Below are 14,177 nucleotides of genomic sequence, written 5' to 3'. Positions count from 1 at the left end.
CTTAGTTAATTATAAGTTTTATTAATGTAAATATTAATGAAACCATACATTTAAGCTAATAAATTTAAAAATAATTTAATTATGTATAATCCAATAGGATTAAAGATATCTGATGATGAAGTTCACAAAACATAACATATTGATTTCTACAAAAAAAATGTAAAAACCTCAATAAAAGCGAACTCAAATTCAAATTTAATTAATTATAATGATGATTGAGGAGAATTCTAATGTTAATTTGAAAAGTTCATCTTTATATGTGATTATATAACAAAATTAAGTTTAGTAATGGAATAGAACTATAGTTTTTAAAAATCCATGGTAAATACTTGTGTAAACACTTAGAAATAGATTTATTTGATTAGAAATTTGCTCTAATTTTATAGGATGTTTTCCATTACACTTTCAATTACAATTATATGTTTTTGAGGATTAAATAAACTATTGCTAAAAGAGAAAAATCAACGTAATAAGATTAATATTATTAATTAATATAATTGTGTTTTCGTGTAAATTGATTGGAATTTAATGTTGTTATGATGTTGTTATTGTACAGCTGCAGCCATCTGCTGGAAGGATGAAGAACATATTCCAATCGGTGTCCTTCGCCGTATGTTTCCCATTCATACCAAGCAGCAGTAGTTTAGAAGCATTGGAAGCATACTCAGTTGCTGGTGTGGTGTTGTGAAACGAGAATTTATTGAAACCAATTAGTTTCCAAGGAGGTACAATTAAAGCGATCTGAGAGGCCCTCGGAAATTTCTTCCGAGTAAGTATTTTCGTATATATCCAATTAGAAATATAATTGAAAAGTTTATTATGTTTCTCTCCCCACACATCTTATTTTTCTTCTCACTGTATCAATTTTTTTTCTCTTCTTCCAGAATGAGCCTACTTAAATGCACCTGTTGCTTGGCCTGCTGCTTAATTCCCTCACCACATTTGCATATCAATTGTTCAATTAAATTGTGAGCAAAGCCATGGAAACAAACAAATTAGAAGTTGTTTAGTGAACAAAAAAAAAAGAAAAAACTTCAATTCCAAAGATGTATAAGCCCCCAGAGAATAGCAATCGGGTGAGGGCAATGAAAAGTAAATTTGAAAACAATGAAAACATCAACACTCAGCTTTACAACAATGTCAGCAAACCACCAGCAGCAGCCCTGTCAAGGCAGCTCAGTGACCCAGTGAAAGTGAACATCAAAAGGTCCCCTGCCTTCCGCAATGACAAAGTGCTGCAAAGGAATGGGACCCAGATAAGTGTGAAATTGAACAAGAACAAAAGTCTGACGAGCAAATACTGTGATAATAATAGGAAGAACCCAGTGACAGAAACCAAATCCCTTGAACCACCCACCTTCAGCATGCTCCGCAAGAGGTTTGATTCTCAGGAGAACCTGTTCACCAAATCAAAGCAAATGCTGAAGGAGCGCAGCAATACCTGTGAGAAAATAGTGAGAAACAAATCAGAGGATAAGGAGGAGCTCAGGTATGAGAATATATCTGTTCTCTACACGAAACCAATTCCTAAGTGCCAGCGCCAGCAGAAGGAAATCACCATACACACGACGAGCACGCTGAAGTTGAGCGAAGTTAAAAAGATTAGTACAAATTCGACACATCAAGAGTACGTGCAGAAGCTGAACGTGCTGACGGACACGCTTAAGTTAGCTTTAAAGAAACCACTGCCGCAAGGGCCGGCGCCGAAGAAGCCGCCGCGTACCTTCCAACACTCGCCGAAGACAAACAAAACCAAAGAGGAATTCGCGCAGAAGCTTAACGACAACCTGCAGAAGAACTTGGAGCAGAAGAAGTCTCCAGCTTATATGTTGGAGAAGCTAGAGAACGCTCTGAAAGCGAACCGCGGCCGTCTTCAGCGTCACAAGAAGGTGGATGTTAGTTCCGGCGAGGAGGAGGCCTTGGACGGCAACAAGATGGGAAAATTGAACTTCAATTGTTTGCAATCTTTGAGTTGTTCCAACGCTACCTACGAGGCCATCAGTCAACCGACATCCAAGTTCTTCGACGACGAAGAACCGGTGTACGCGGAACCCTTTGTATTCCCATCCAAAGACGCGTATGTTAAGGACGATGATAAGAAAATGAACAGAAATAGTTTGTACTACATGGTGAGTTAAACATTGTAGTGGTTCTCTCGTATTGGTAGAGGTTTTTTTTTTGGTTTTGTAAAGAGCGCCTTTCGAGAAAAAAAAAGTAAGTTGCAGAAAACGCGATGTAATGAAATCCAGTTACATGGTCTGGTTGCTTTGAACTGAGTGCATGCTTCAGTATTTAAATGGCTATGCGGTCAAATGTGAGATTTCCAATTTAAATGCAACTTAACTTTGCGTTCTATTAATAACTCCAGGCGCAGCATCTATACAGTAACAACAAAAACAATACTTTAATATAAATATAATATGTTTGGTGTATACTTAAAGAGTTACTGAACCAATTGAGGATAAATACATCATTGTTTATATATCTATGTGCTGCGGCGATGGTGATTCATTCTTTAACTGTAAATGTTGTTTTCTTGAGAATGTAGAAGATAAACATTTTCCTTTTACTACACATTTTGCCAAAAATAAGTATAGTCAATTAAATTTAGATTAATTTAAAGAACCATTTTCTATATTATTCTTAATACCTTTAATCCTCAAAACAAATATTTATTTATTATAATATATTATATTGTAACATTATTTTAACGAATTTCTTATTTAATTGTACCATTATTTAACATTTAATATAAACATTCTTATTGTTTTTCTACAAATAATTCAATATAAGCAAAATTTATTGAATATTTGTTTCTCTAATTAAAATAAATTGTTATAAGAGATTTTTGTTTGGCAATGTTTACTAAATAAACTGCATTTTATGAAATTACATTTTTATTTCTCGTATAAGTCGATTTACAGAAAATCGTCTCTGCTTCTGCGGTTAGCTGTAAACAATGCACATGATTCACTTGCATTAGCAATGGTAATTTACCGTTTAAAAAATATTTGCGTATTGCCTCTTCATATATTTTTAGTTATTGTCATTGGTAAATAATTAGTTTGACTACTTACAAACGAAACGACTGAACGCGAAGGTTACGGCTTATCACCAAGAAAACAATTTTTAAATTGAAAGGTTGCAATATTCAGGTCGTCCCTCGTTAACGAACATCTTTCTTTCTGTTTATTTACTTTTATCACTTTTTTGTTTGCAATATTTACATTTTTCTCGAAGGGCACTGCTCTACTAGTAGTAATAACAATAACCTGATTAACCTTAGTAAATTATTGTAAGAATAGTTAGCTTTGCGAGTTGCTTATTTAAAGCACTTATTGTGAAAAGCGAATTTATCAAACAGATATTTTTTTTTCTGTTTAAATGAACGCAATTTGTGGCGCCTTTCACGTGCAGTTTGCTTTATTTTCGCAATTCGCAAAAATAATTAGTGTATTTCGTAGACTACTTAATTTCAGTGCTGCATGAAATATTATGTAATTTATTTAATTCTCTTTAATAATAAAGAAATCAAGTCAATTTTAACACCTTGGTGTCAAAACACTTTCCAAAATACAAAAAATAAACCGGCATGTTATTTTCGTATGAAAGAATTTCTCTTTGATCGATCTTTAATTGGCTTCATGTAATCGCAGGTTTAATAATCTCACTAACTGTACATGGTTCAGGGGATAATGTTTATTTATTCAATGCGGGTTCAGCTTTGCAGATAACAAACACTAGTTAATTATATAAAATATGTTTGGGTTTGTTGTTTATTCGATTTTAGCCTTATCATTTCGTCGTTCTGTAACTGTTCATCTTCGTTAATTTTAAGATATTCTTGTTCTCATCAATTAACATCTAAAGTTAATGCGTATGTTTGGAGCATTACACTAAACTGGTTCTTTATTCTGATTAGTAAATCATCTTCCGGTAACGTTTTTTTTGTTGTTCTGTGTGTGTGTCTTCATTGACGCTTGTGGTCTGGGAACTTGTATTCTCGTTCCGTTCTTAGTCACTTGCGTCCGCGGGAAGGAAATCATTTGGAATGCATTGTGTTAAGTAGAGAGACAGAAGACCCTCATTTTCATGCATCGTTCTTTTCGATCCATTACAAAAAAAAAGAGGAGAGAATTGCTTCGTCTCGTGCGTTTCGTTATTAAAAAGGAAACTTTCGATTTTCCCCTTGGCGTGACTCTATATATAAGTTTCTAAGATTTGTTTGTTATTAAGTTTAGCATTTGGAAATATGGATTTAATGTATTATCAAAACTCTTTTTCATTAATTATAATATTTTATAGAGTAACGACTAATTCAACTTACGACGAAAAATATATTATTTGATAAATATATTCCTGGCGTAATTGAGACGTAGTTATTAAATTTAAAATCAGAAATAAAAACTATTAATTTTTTGTACATATTAGTACATAAATATATTATAATTATATATCTAAATTTTGGGGCTATATCAAAATCCCGACTGTATCGAAATCCCGACGTTCGAAATCCCCACTATATCAAAATTCCGACAACCATAATCCCGACTATAACGAAAATTTCTGCAATAACATTTTTAAATTATTCCGGAACGTATACATATATAGTATGGATTTTGATACAGTCAAGATTATGCTTGTCGGGATTTTGATATAGTAGGGACTATGGTTGTCGGGATTTTGATATAGTAAGGATTATGGTTGTCGGGATTTCGATAAAGTCGGGATTTTGATTTATGGGATTTCGGTTGTCGGGATTTTGATTGCCACCGCAAAATTTTGTATGAAATTTGACTTCCAAAGTTGCGGAATAGAAACCAGTTCGTAAGTCGAAAATTTACTAATTTGAAGTACCTTTAAATAAATGGAAACGACAAGAACGTTAACTTCTATACAGTAGACTCCCGTATAACGCGTTAAATATTATTGAGACAACTTTTATATAACGCGATTCTCCTACAACGCTTGTTATTTTTCGCGAGAATTAGTGTTATATGATGAAAATTCCCGTGTAACACGATTTCCTATTAACCACGTTATACTTGAGTGCTTTTATTCTATATTTAGAAGCATTAATTTTGAAAATTGTTGACTTTATTTTATTCCAACTTAATTTACTATTCTTTTCATATCCTCTTGCCGATTAGATTTTTTCGCATCCATTCATTCATTTTATGTAACCTTCAACTCTTCTGAACTTACATTTTTTGTTCCTTTTGTTATTCGGTTGAATAACAACAGTTTGTATCGCAAATTAATTTTCAAGTACATCAGCGTTCTGATAATGAAAATATTTTTTTAAATTTACATTTATTTAAAATTAAACATTTATTAATATTTTTCTTTTGCTAAAGCCTTTTTGTTAATACTACTAATGTAAGTGCGTTATGTAATAATTTGTGTGTTTTCTAATTTCTTGATATAATTTCGTTTTCTTAAAATTTAATTGGAAAACAAATGTTTAGATTAAATTTAAATATAGTGTTATGATAAAGGAGCAATTCCAGTTGCGGTTTACAAGTAATTTCAATTAAATGTTATTCTCTGTAATGGTTTTTACCAGGGAATTACCACGAATCGGCAAGAGTGTTCGGATCTTTCCAAGTGGTCGAGTGTAAATCGCGAATGGTTAATGTCGCATCATCAGTTATTAGACCAGATCCCTACAGACACATGACCCGAAGAGTCGCAACAATTATTCTTAGTGCATATTTTTCTTTATGTATAAAGTACACGTTCGCGCACATCGGTGACTCAGTATTACATAATCCATCAACAGTTATTGCATCGCAATTAATTCGGTTACAATAGGTAAGATTAGTTTCACTATAATTTAAGTTATTTTTTTATTTGAAACATTAACCGTGAGTTTAGAAGATTATTAATTTACCTTAAATATGGAAGAGATCAATTTCAAATGAATGTATGCGCATTTCAATGACAATGCTAACAAACTGATTTAAAAAATGCTGGTACTAGAAATGTTTGCTTCTGGGTGATATGGTTATCGAGGAAGTTGATAATTTTTATAATATTCCTATATTATTTTTTTATTCACAATTTATTTTCGTGGCGAGCGGGAAAAATTCTCCGGGCAGTTGTTGTTTAGTCGTCGGAAGTGATTCTCACCGCATGCGGCATACAATGATGATATGCATACAAAAACAACAAATTGCGTTTCATACTATGTTTGTAGCAAGTGTTTTCTTCTATTAATCTATGGTGGTTCACATCTGAGGTAGGTTTTGCTACTTTCGGTCAATTTTCAACAAAATACTTTAATATCTAATGGTAATAAACTAACAGTTGATATCTCCTAATTGCAGAGCTCACCTGTAACGTCTCCAAATGGATTATATGTTTTGAATACAATGGACGACGATCAAGTAAGTACAAGATCACAACACAATAGTTTTCTATTTAAAAGTGATGATCAAAGAAAATCAAACTGTAATTATTAATAAGGATGTGGAAATGTTAACTTAAGATTATCAATAATCAATTGAATGCATCAAGACGTTTTGCAATTACTATTGTGTAATATTCAAATATACACCCTGCGAAAAGAAACAAGTGAATAGAATTAATCAACAACAAGACATAAATCAGATTCGCGTCCTTTCTAAACCAGTGATCTGTGTTACGCAACAGGTTGTTCGGTTACTAAACCTCTGGTATTAATGTTATGCAGATATTTCAAATGGAATAAATTAAGTGCGCTGATATCTGGACGGCCGCGAGAGATAATTGGAAAGCCGCGGAAAAACGAAATAATCTCGTTCCACATACGGATTCAGTTATCGCAGCTTCGCATTTTTCCGGGTTTTATATTTATTATTAATTTCATTTTTTTTTTTGTTGAAAGTGGTATAGAAAATTGCGTGCACATTTTCTAAACTCGATTGAAAAGCGGCGAACAAAAGGAAGTAGGCGACGCACATATTAATACCACAGTGGGTTAGTTTGGAGTTTAAACGCCGTTATTTCCAGATCGGCATGCGACGAATGCACAACACATGTCCTAATAGCGCGTTTCAATTAGAACTAGGCAATTGAATATATAACATAACGTTTTTAGTTTATGTACATGCGATTTTTCCTACAACTCGGAGAAAGCCTTTTAATTGATCTGACTCACGTGAATACCCTTGACGATTAAATTTAAAAAAAAAGCACGCAGTAATTATAACATTAAGACGCCTTTACACGGTTTTTGCTTCTACTTAAATTGATTAGAATCGGATGTGGATTGATTGGGTAACGCGATTTTCGGATCTCTCGAAATTTCACTTATCAATTATTTTTTTTTAAATATAAATAATCGTTGCAAGCATTTTCTCTTTCTACTAATTACATTATTATTATTGCAAAAGAACGTCTATCGAATCAATTTGTATAATGGAATGCTTTCTCCCGTTCGCTGCAGATGGGATCGTGTCCAAACGATACGTGAAAGCCTCTCTTCATTTCTTCTTATGCAATTGTTATTAGTTGTGAATGGTTATTTTCTGGAGGAGTTCACGATGTGTGTTTCTATAATTAGAAATCGGGAGCGGCGCATATCGATTATTTCGCGACAGCCGCCTCCCTCGCGAAAAAGTCAGTTGGTCAGTGATGAACTTCTTCCGCTCGAAGATGCATCGAAAGGTAATGGCGAGATGTTGTTGGTATCTTCCTCTTGGTTGCACCTCATATTAGTAGTCGTAGTAGTAGTAGTATTTAGACTTAGACTTCTTCACCGTAGTTGTTTTCTCACTTCTAAATTGGTTTTGTTTCATGAATGACGCACCGAAGCGGAAGCTCTTATTGCTGTAGCACTAGTATTTAATGCATGTTGTCCATTTCAAATGTTTTCTTTATTCAGTCGCCCGAATTAGAAATAGGCAAAATTTATCAATAGAGATATTGTGTTTTGTAGTCACGAAATATATAATGGTTTCAATAATGTTCTAATTATAAAACTGATGAGAGAGCATAAAGAAAAATTCTGCCGTTGATGCAGAAAAGCCATGAACTTCCTCAGTTAACACATGTTTTGAATGTTTATTTGTGTGCTATTCCCTTCTTTTTCGGAGGTATTCAAAAGTGCAAAGTACAGCTGCCTCGCATGCTGACATTTAAGTTTGTTTTCCATTTCCTTTAGTTCGCACTGCAGCTGTGTCAGGTATAAAATGAATCCTTGACATTTAAAGGATATTGGCCCTCTTAGCTTTCGAAAAGGAAAACATAACTTTTTTTTTGTAAATATTAAACAGTAATAATTATCTACCAGTTTTCTTATTAGCCTCTGATGTATACGTTCTCAGAGTAGTAATTATTCCACGAAAATACAATAGGTCCAATCTTAATTATAGTTAACCGTATTCAAAGAAAATCAATAAATTTTCTTGAGGCGGTTTTGCAGTAGTGTTTCGTCATCTGGAAAACCTTTTTTTTTCAGGATTTTCTTTTCAATTATTAAAGCATTATAGTAACTGTACATTCAGGTAGGACAGGTGCGCTATTTCAGGTCAGTTCTATTGCTCTTGCTTTGTTTCGTTGCATCTGTAAAGATTTTTTTCTTCCTCTTCAAAATGAAACCTATTTGGCTGCAGCTGCAAGCGAAAAGTCTCGGTTTAGGGTAATAATAGAAATCATAATTTCAATGGAGCTCATCATGACAATATGCTGTTACTTTCTAATTTACTGCGTCGTCGAATCAAACAATAAAATGTATTTGAAATAGATGAAATGAAAGGGTTTTTCTTTTGGCGAATATGGTGCAAAAATAAGGGGATTCTATAAGGAGTTGAATGAGCTCGACGTGGGCAAATCTAGCTCTATTGTTGGAAAAAAATATAAATAGAAACTGAATCATCCTCGAAGATCTGAACGTATTTCGAAGAATAAGAAATAGGCAATTGCGAAACGACATAATTTTGAATATTAGGTATTCGGCTAAAGGCAATAAGTAAAGCTCAAAGTTCAGGCGTTGTTGTTTATAAAGTGGAATCAACTGTTCTATTAATAAATTGTTTCTGTAAATTTCAGTTCAGTTTTAATTAGTTTCTTGACTGATGCTCTTATAGCAATTGCTTCTCTTACATTAATAAATGTATCTGTTAATAGTTATTAAATACAAATAGTTTAAATTATGAAAATTTGATTCATACTTGAACTAAAAAAGTATTTCTTTGAAGGCAACAAATAATTCGAGTTATAATTATCTTCGTTAATTTCCTGTTCGTTCATTTTTTTTTCTTGGCTAAATATCTTCACGGGAGATATGAATCATAAGAGATTAATTAGCGAAGACCATGGGAATCTTGAGAACAATGCGGCGATTTGAATTGCAGGAAAATAACTGTAAGCTGCAGCAAGAAATGAAAAGAAGAAAAAAACTATAGCTACTTGTTATTTTTTTTAATTAGAGAAAATGTGATTGTTTTGTTTAGGTTTTGAATAGCGGCGAGACGTCGTCGATATCGTCGCCAACTACGTCGGATATAGAATCTCTGACATCGACGCCCTCGGAGGAGAACAAGGTCTTCGGTCCGCACAAAGTTGTTGAGTTGATCAGATCGTTCGAGAAGAAAAAATCTGATGTAAATCCGGAGTGCCGCGTTGATAATCTGGAGAAACAACTGAAGAAGACTTTGGAGAAGTCATTCCAGTCATCGTCGGATGGAAATTCTTTGGGAAAGAGTAGCCTGGATGAGGAAAACAAAGACATGATGGTTGGAAAATTTAAAACGTACGTGCGGACGGTGAGGATGATCTCCAAGCTGAAGAAAAATAGCGATGGACAACACCTGTTTCATTGCTGTATGCTAGTCGGACATAATGGAAAGGAGCCATATGTTAAATTCCAATTTCCAAAAGATGTAAGTTAATAATTATTGATACGGTTTCAGTCTTAAAATGTAACTTTTATACCTGTTCAGGTGAATCTGCCATATAAAATAGAGTACCTGTGTTTTCCTGATTCCGGTGATTCCACCATTGATTGTTCATTAAAAGCCCAAAATTACTCGATTTTGTTAACCGGTGATGACGGGGAAAGGATTTATGGTTACTGTCGACGAGTGTTGCCCGAGAATTCCACGACATGTTTACCTTTGGCGTATTGTATTCTGAGTAAGAACAAGGCACCGCGATTTTATCGCAAAATCCTGCAGGAATTGGAATCTCGTCACGGTATTCCTGACAAGATTCGGGATATCCTGCTGAACGAAATCTACTACCATAAATTTCCCGTGCCGGGTGAATCCGTGCGAATCAATTTGGCGGAGGTCAATAAGCATATTTCCAATACCACCCTCACTGATGATAGTAAGCTGGATGACGATAATACCAACGCGACGTCTATCTGGCAAGATAATGAAATATCCGATTACGAAGTTATAGAGTGTAATGGTTCGCTTAATCCGGTTACCACAAACGGTGCTAGTTACAATAGGCGGAATGGAATACTATTTCAGAATGGTTTTATACCAAAAGGTAATAGAATCATCAAAAACAAATCTATTAGTTAATTAATTATCTTTATGTAATAATAGAAATAATAGATGACTACAATGGAGCGCAACGAGGAAGTCTGATATTAACGATGGATCATGATGGCAGGTATAAAGAGAATGACTTGGAAGAGCTATGTAATACATTAAGTGTAAATATACTTCTGAAAGTTTTCGCTACGTTATTGTTAGAGAGGAAAGTCGTATTCATAAGCTGTGTTTTGGGGTGAGTAGTATTTACCTAAATGACCATTCTCATTGTATATTAATGTCCATTTTGTTTTGTTAACAGCAAGTTATCAACGTGCATTGAAGCGATTCAGAATATGCTGTATCCGTTTTCTTGGCCTCATACTTTAATACCTGTACTTCCCAAAGACTTGTGGGAAATTGTCGAAGCACCTACACCATTCATCTGCGGCGCTTTGTCTTTGACTCTAGTCAATAATTACACAATCGAAGATGTGAGTGTTGATCAATCAAAATGTGAATAGAGTTATTATTACTATTAAAACGTTTGTTTTTCAGGGAATCGTAGTTGATTTGGACGAAGGTGCAATATTGATGGAAGTAGGTGATGAAAATAAAATTCTTCCATCGTGCATGGTAAATGAGCTGAAGGAAGGAATGGCTTTAGCTAAATCGTCAAATGGCAAAAATGAAAATGTGCTAGTAAGCGACGCCTTTCTGAGGATTTTTATACGATCGTGTGGTCATTATAAAGATTTCTTGAAAGACGGTCATTTTCAGGTAAATATTATTCGATTTTAGGTCATGTTATTTATCTAATTATAATAATTCACTTCGAAAATAACACTAAATTGTTTTCAAATTTTAATTGGCGGATCATTAAAATTTTAATGATATGCCAATTAACATTTGTAAACAATGCTTCTTTTTAAGTCGCATTTGTTGAGAAATAAGTCTGTAAAATGATTTTGCAGAAGGATACGTTTTCCAATCATCCCAAGAGGAAGGCAGTCAAGAGGTTCCTGAAATGGTTTACGGAAACGACAATGTTCTACAATTTCGTAGAGACAATCCAGAAGGATCCGGATATCTTCCAAATATTTGACAAACGGATTCAGATATACCGTTCGCAAGATGCCAAGCTAATTTTAGAGAAAATGAAAGACTGGAAAAAGGAGCCCTCGCTCAGTATATTTTAGTAAAGCAACAAAAAAGACAAACAAGGCAATGACAAAGTTGCTTTACTGTTTTGTATGTTACGCGTTAATTTATTACGTTAGCCTATTATTTATTTGTTTCTATTAAAACTATTTGTACCAAATGTAATTTTTTACTCGTACTTGGTAAGTCGCTCTCTCTTATATATATATATTTTTTGTACTATATTCTGTTGGATTAAATCAGAATTTTATTTTGTAAATCACTGGACCATCTCAGTCAATTCTTCCGATTTGGTGATATGTTGCGTGTTCTTGTGTGCCTCGTCGATAATATCCGTCCTCTCCATGCGATCTCCCGCAACGTAAGTGATACGATCATATAAATCTGGGTAGGGAATTATGGCCCTGATGAAGTCCTTCCTATCCAAACGGTATAATTCACATACTTCCGCCGCGATCACCGAAGCCACCCTTGTAGAATCCTTCATCACCATTGCAATCTCCCCAAAATAATCGCCGTCCTGCAAATGGCAAATCTGCAAAGACATGAATTGTAATACAAAAGTGCGCATCTCGAGCGTACGAATGATTCACTTCTTGTCCAGATTTCGTAAAGACCGCTACTGTTCCCGTAGAAATAAAGTGCATGCAATCGCCGGTGGTGCCGGCTTTCGAAATTACATCGTTTGTCAAGAAGATTTCGTAGCGAAGACACGATACGATACGGACCAGCAATGTTAGAGGCAAATTCTTGAAGAATGTTACGTTCTCCACCAGTTTCCCACACGTGTTCATTATGATTTCCTAGACAATTGATTAATTAAGCTTAACTGTAAATGCAACAACATTCCACTAAGGTGATCGTGTTAACGCATTTGATCTTTCAATTGTAAATGTACGCACTTGACGCAACTGCCCGGAGACAGTGTCCAGAATTTCCGACTCCTGGAAGAAATGGTTCTGGTATTTGATGTCGTAGTATGCGAGTATCCGCTTCTGCAGGAAATTCGGCACCTGTCTGTGACGCATGAAGTCTTTCACCTCGTTGACCATGTCAACGAACTTCTGCGACGCCGAATGCACCGAGATGTGCAATTCAAGAAAGTACGCTACAATTCCACATTACAACACTAATCACAAACATTGAGATTGCCATACCTATTGTGAGGATGAAGAGCAGTTTGGAAATCAACCATATGTTGACTGTGAGCAAATTCGATCCGTTGCTAATGGTCGCAATGGAAAATCCTGAATTTAAAATCAGCAAGCAGGTGCAATAGAAGAATCTAGCGTAGATCTTAAGAAACGTAGACGCATTTGTACCGTAACTGCAACATACTTCCAATTAATAGCAAATCCAATTTATCAAATATTAAATTTCCTATACCTGTGCGTGAAAGAGGAAGTTTTTATAAGGTGTACATTAAAAGGGTATTCATAGCTCATGAATGATATTAGGAAACATGTCAGGACGTGGACGTACAGGAAGAAGCTTATCACCGCGGAAGTAACACGAAAATAGGCATATGATATCTCGCTGGTCTGGAAAAATCAAATGCAAAAACAATAACTACGAACTATTAATGGACTACCTCTGTGATATTATAGCAGTATTCGATAAATGTGGTGTATCTGAACAACTTCAGTAATCCGCAATAATGGAACATGTAGTTCCATCCGCGAGTTTGCCACTTCTCGGTAAAATACAGGTTCAATAGTACATCAGTTGGTATTGAAGCGTACAAATCAATGATGAAATTCGAGAAAATGTAGTTCCTATGCAAATACAATGGATGAAATTAACCTGAATCATTTGTCGCCCGTGGGATACTAAGAATACTGCGACCTTCTTCATAAGAAAGTGCATGGAAGAGGAAGCAAAATTGTTAGGGTGATGTTGTGAATGATTACTTAAATATCTTGTGCGGATTTAGGACAACTATCTTCTTCTTCACTTCACAGTATCCTGAAAAGAAGTTGACCAACACTTCCATTAACGATATGATGTCGGTCGCTAATCTTCCGTATACGAAGTAACTCGTCCTCACGAAACTATCCGGATACTTCGAATTGTAGGTAGCAATATCTAGCGGCACCATAATCGCTTGGATTAATATGATAATGCTCATAAAAAATTCCCAATATTTCCTGCGCCAAATAAATGCGAGAATTGAAAAAAATATATTCTAATCGATTTGTACCTGAAGTCACTGAACGGATGTATTATGTACGGATACAAAAGTTGCTTTCTGTATTCATTTTCGATTTTCTTTTGGCTCCGCAAATAGTTGTAGCCCCTTTTGTTCGTCTCGTTGATCATGCGTATCCTCTTGCATAATCGTATAAATCTCGTGAACGGAGACTTGCTCGACCTGAACATTGGTATATCGCGAATTCCCGATTGGATTTCGCAGTGATGCCCGAACTTTTCGAACTGAACATGTTAATAATGTAAATAACACGAAAATTATAAAGAAAAATCGTATAAATTACCAATGTTTTCGGAGACATGTCTGCTTGAATATATACTCACTCAGGTGCCAATCAA

At 34.7% G+C, this 14,177-nt stretch overlaps 2 protein-coding genes across 2 annotated transcripts; one reads left to right on the top strand and one right to left on the bottom strand.

Annotated features, from left to right (window-relative positions):
- Positions 1-627: 627 nt before the first annotated feature.
- LOC108568064 (DENN domain-containing protein 2C-like) lies at positions 628-11,889 on the top strand. The gene is made up of 9 exons (XM_017928961.1): positions 628-769; positions 885-2,129; positions 6,330-6,389; positions 9,438-9,866; positions 9,927-10,482; positions 10,542-10,725; positions 10,792-10,963; positions 11,028-11,249; positions 11,444-11,889. The coding sequence occupies exons 2-9, from the start codon at positions 1,047-1,049 to the stop codon at positions 11,666-11,668; spliced, it is 2,931 nt and encodes a 976-aa protein (XP_017784450.1). The 5' UTR covers positions 628-769; positions 885-1,046; the 3' UTR covers positions 11,669-11,889.
- Positions 11,875-14,166, bottom strand: LOC108568069 (potassium/sodium hyperpolarization-activated cyclic nucleotide-gated channel 1-like). Its single transcript, XM_017928975.1, has 9 exons — positions 14,123-14,166; positions 13,831-14,063; positions 13,541-13,777; positions 13,222-13,405; positions 13,017-13,171; positions 12,788-12,957; positions 12,533-12,738; positions 12,224-12,433; positions 11,875-12,165 (listed from the first exon to the last, which is right to left on the bottom strand). Exons 1-9 carry the CDS (start codon positions 14,138-14,140, stop codon positions 11,890-11,892), a joined length of 1,689 nt encoding a protein of 562 aa, XP_017784464.1. The 5' UTR covers positions 14,141-14,166; the 3' UTR covers positions 11,875-11,889.
- Positions 14,167-14,177: the final 11 nt, after the last annotated feature.

Source organism: Nicrophorus vespilloides, unplaced genomic scaffold (genome assembly GCF_001412225.1).
Source record: "Nicrophorus vespilloides isolate i.1.1-1 unplaced genomic scaffold, Nicve_v1.0, whole genome shotgun sequence".
NCBI classification, from domain to species: Eukaryota; Metazoa; Arthropoda; class Insecta; order Coleoptera; family Silphidae; genus Nicrophorus; species Nicrophorus vespilloides.
This window is presented reverse-complemented; position numbering and strand designations above follow the sequence as displayed.

What these genes read in the sequence shown, in the direction of transcription:
- LOC108568064 (XM_017928961.1), top strand. Translation starts at nt 1,047, where the DNA reads ATGTATAAGCCCCCAGAGAATAGCAATCGGGTGAGGGCAATGAAAAGT. An exon ending in GAATGGTTTTATACCAAAAG is followed by an intron (nt 10,483 to 10,541) that starts GTAATAGAATCA and finishes ATGTAATAATAG; the next exon opens with AAATAATAGATGACTACAAT. An exon ending in ATAATTACACAATCGAAGAT is followed by an intron (nt 10,964 to 11,027) that starts GTGAGTGTTGAT and finishes TTTGTTTTTCAG; the next exon opens with GGAATCGTAGTTGATTTGGA.
- LOC108568069 (XM_017928975.1), bottom strand. An exon ending in ACTGCTATAATATCACAGAG is followed by an intron (nt 13,172 to 13,221) that starts GTAGTCCATTAA and finishes TGATTTTTCCAG; the next exon opens with ACCAGCGAGATATCATATGC. An exon ending in ACTTCCTCTTTCACGCACAG is followed by an intron (nt 12,958 to 13,016) that starts GTATAGGAAATT and finishes AGTATGTTGCAG; the next exon opens with TTACGGTACAAATGCGTCTA.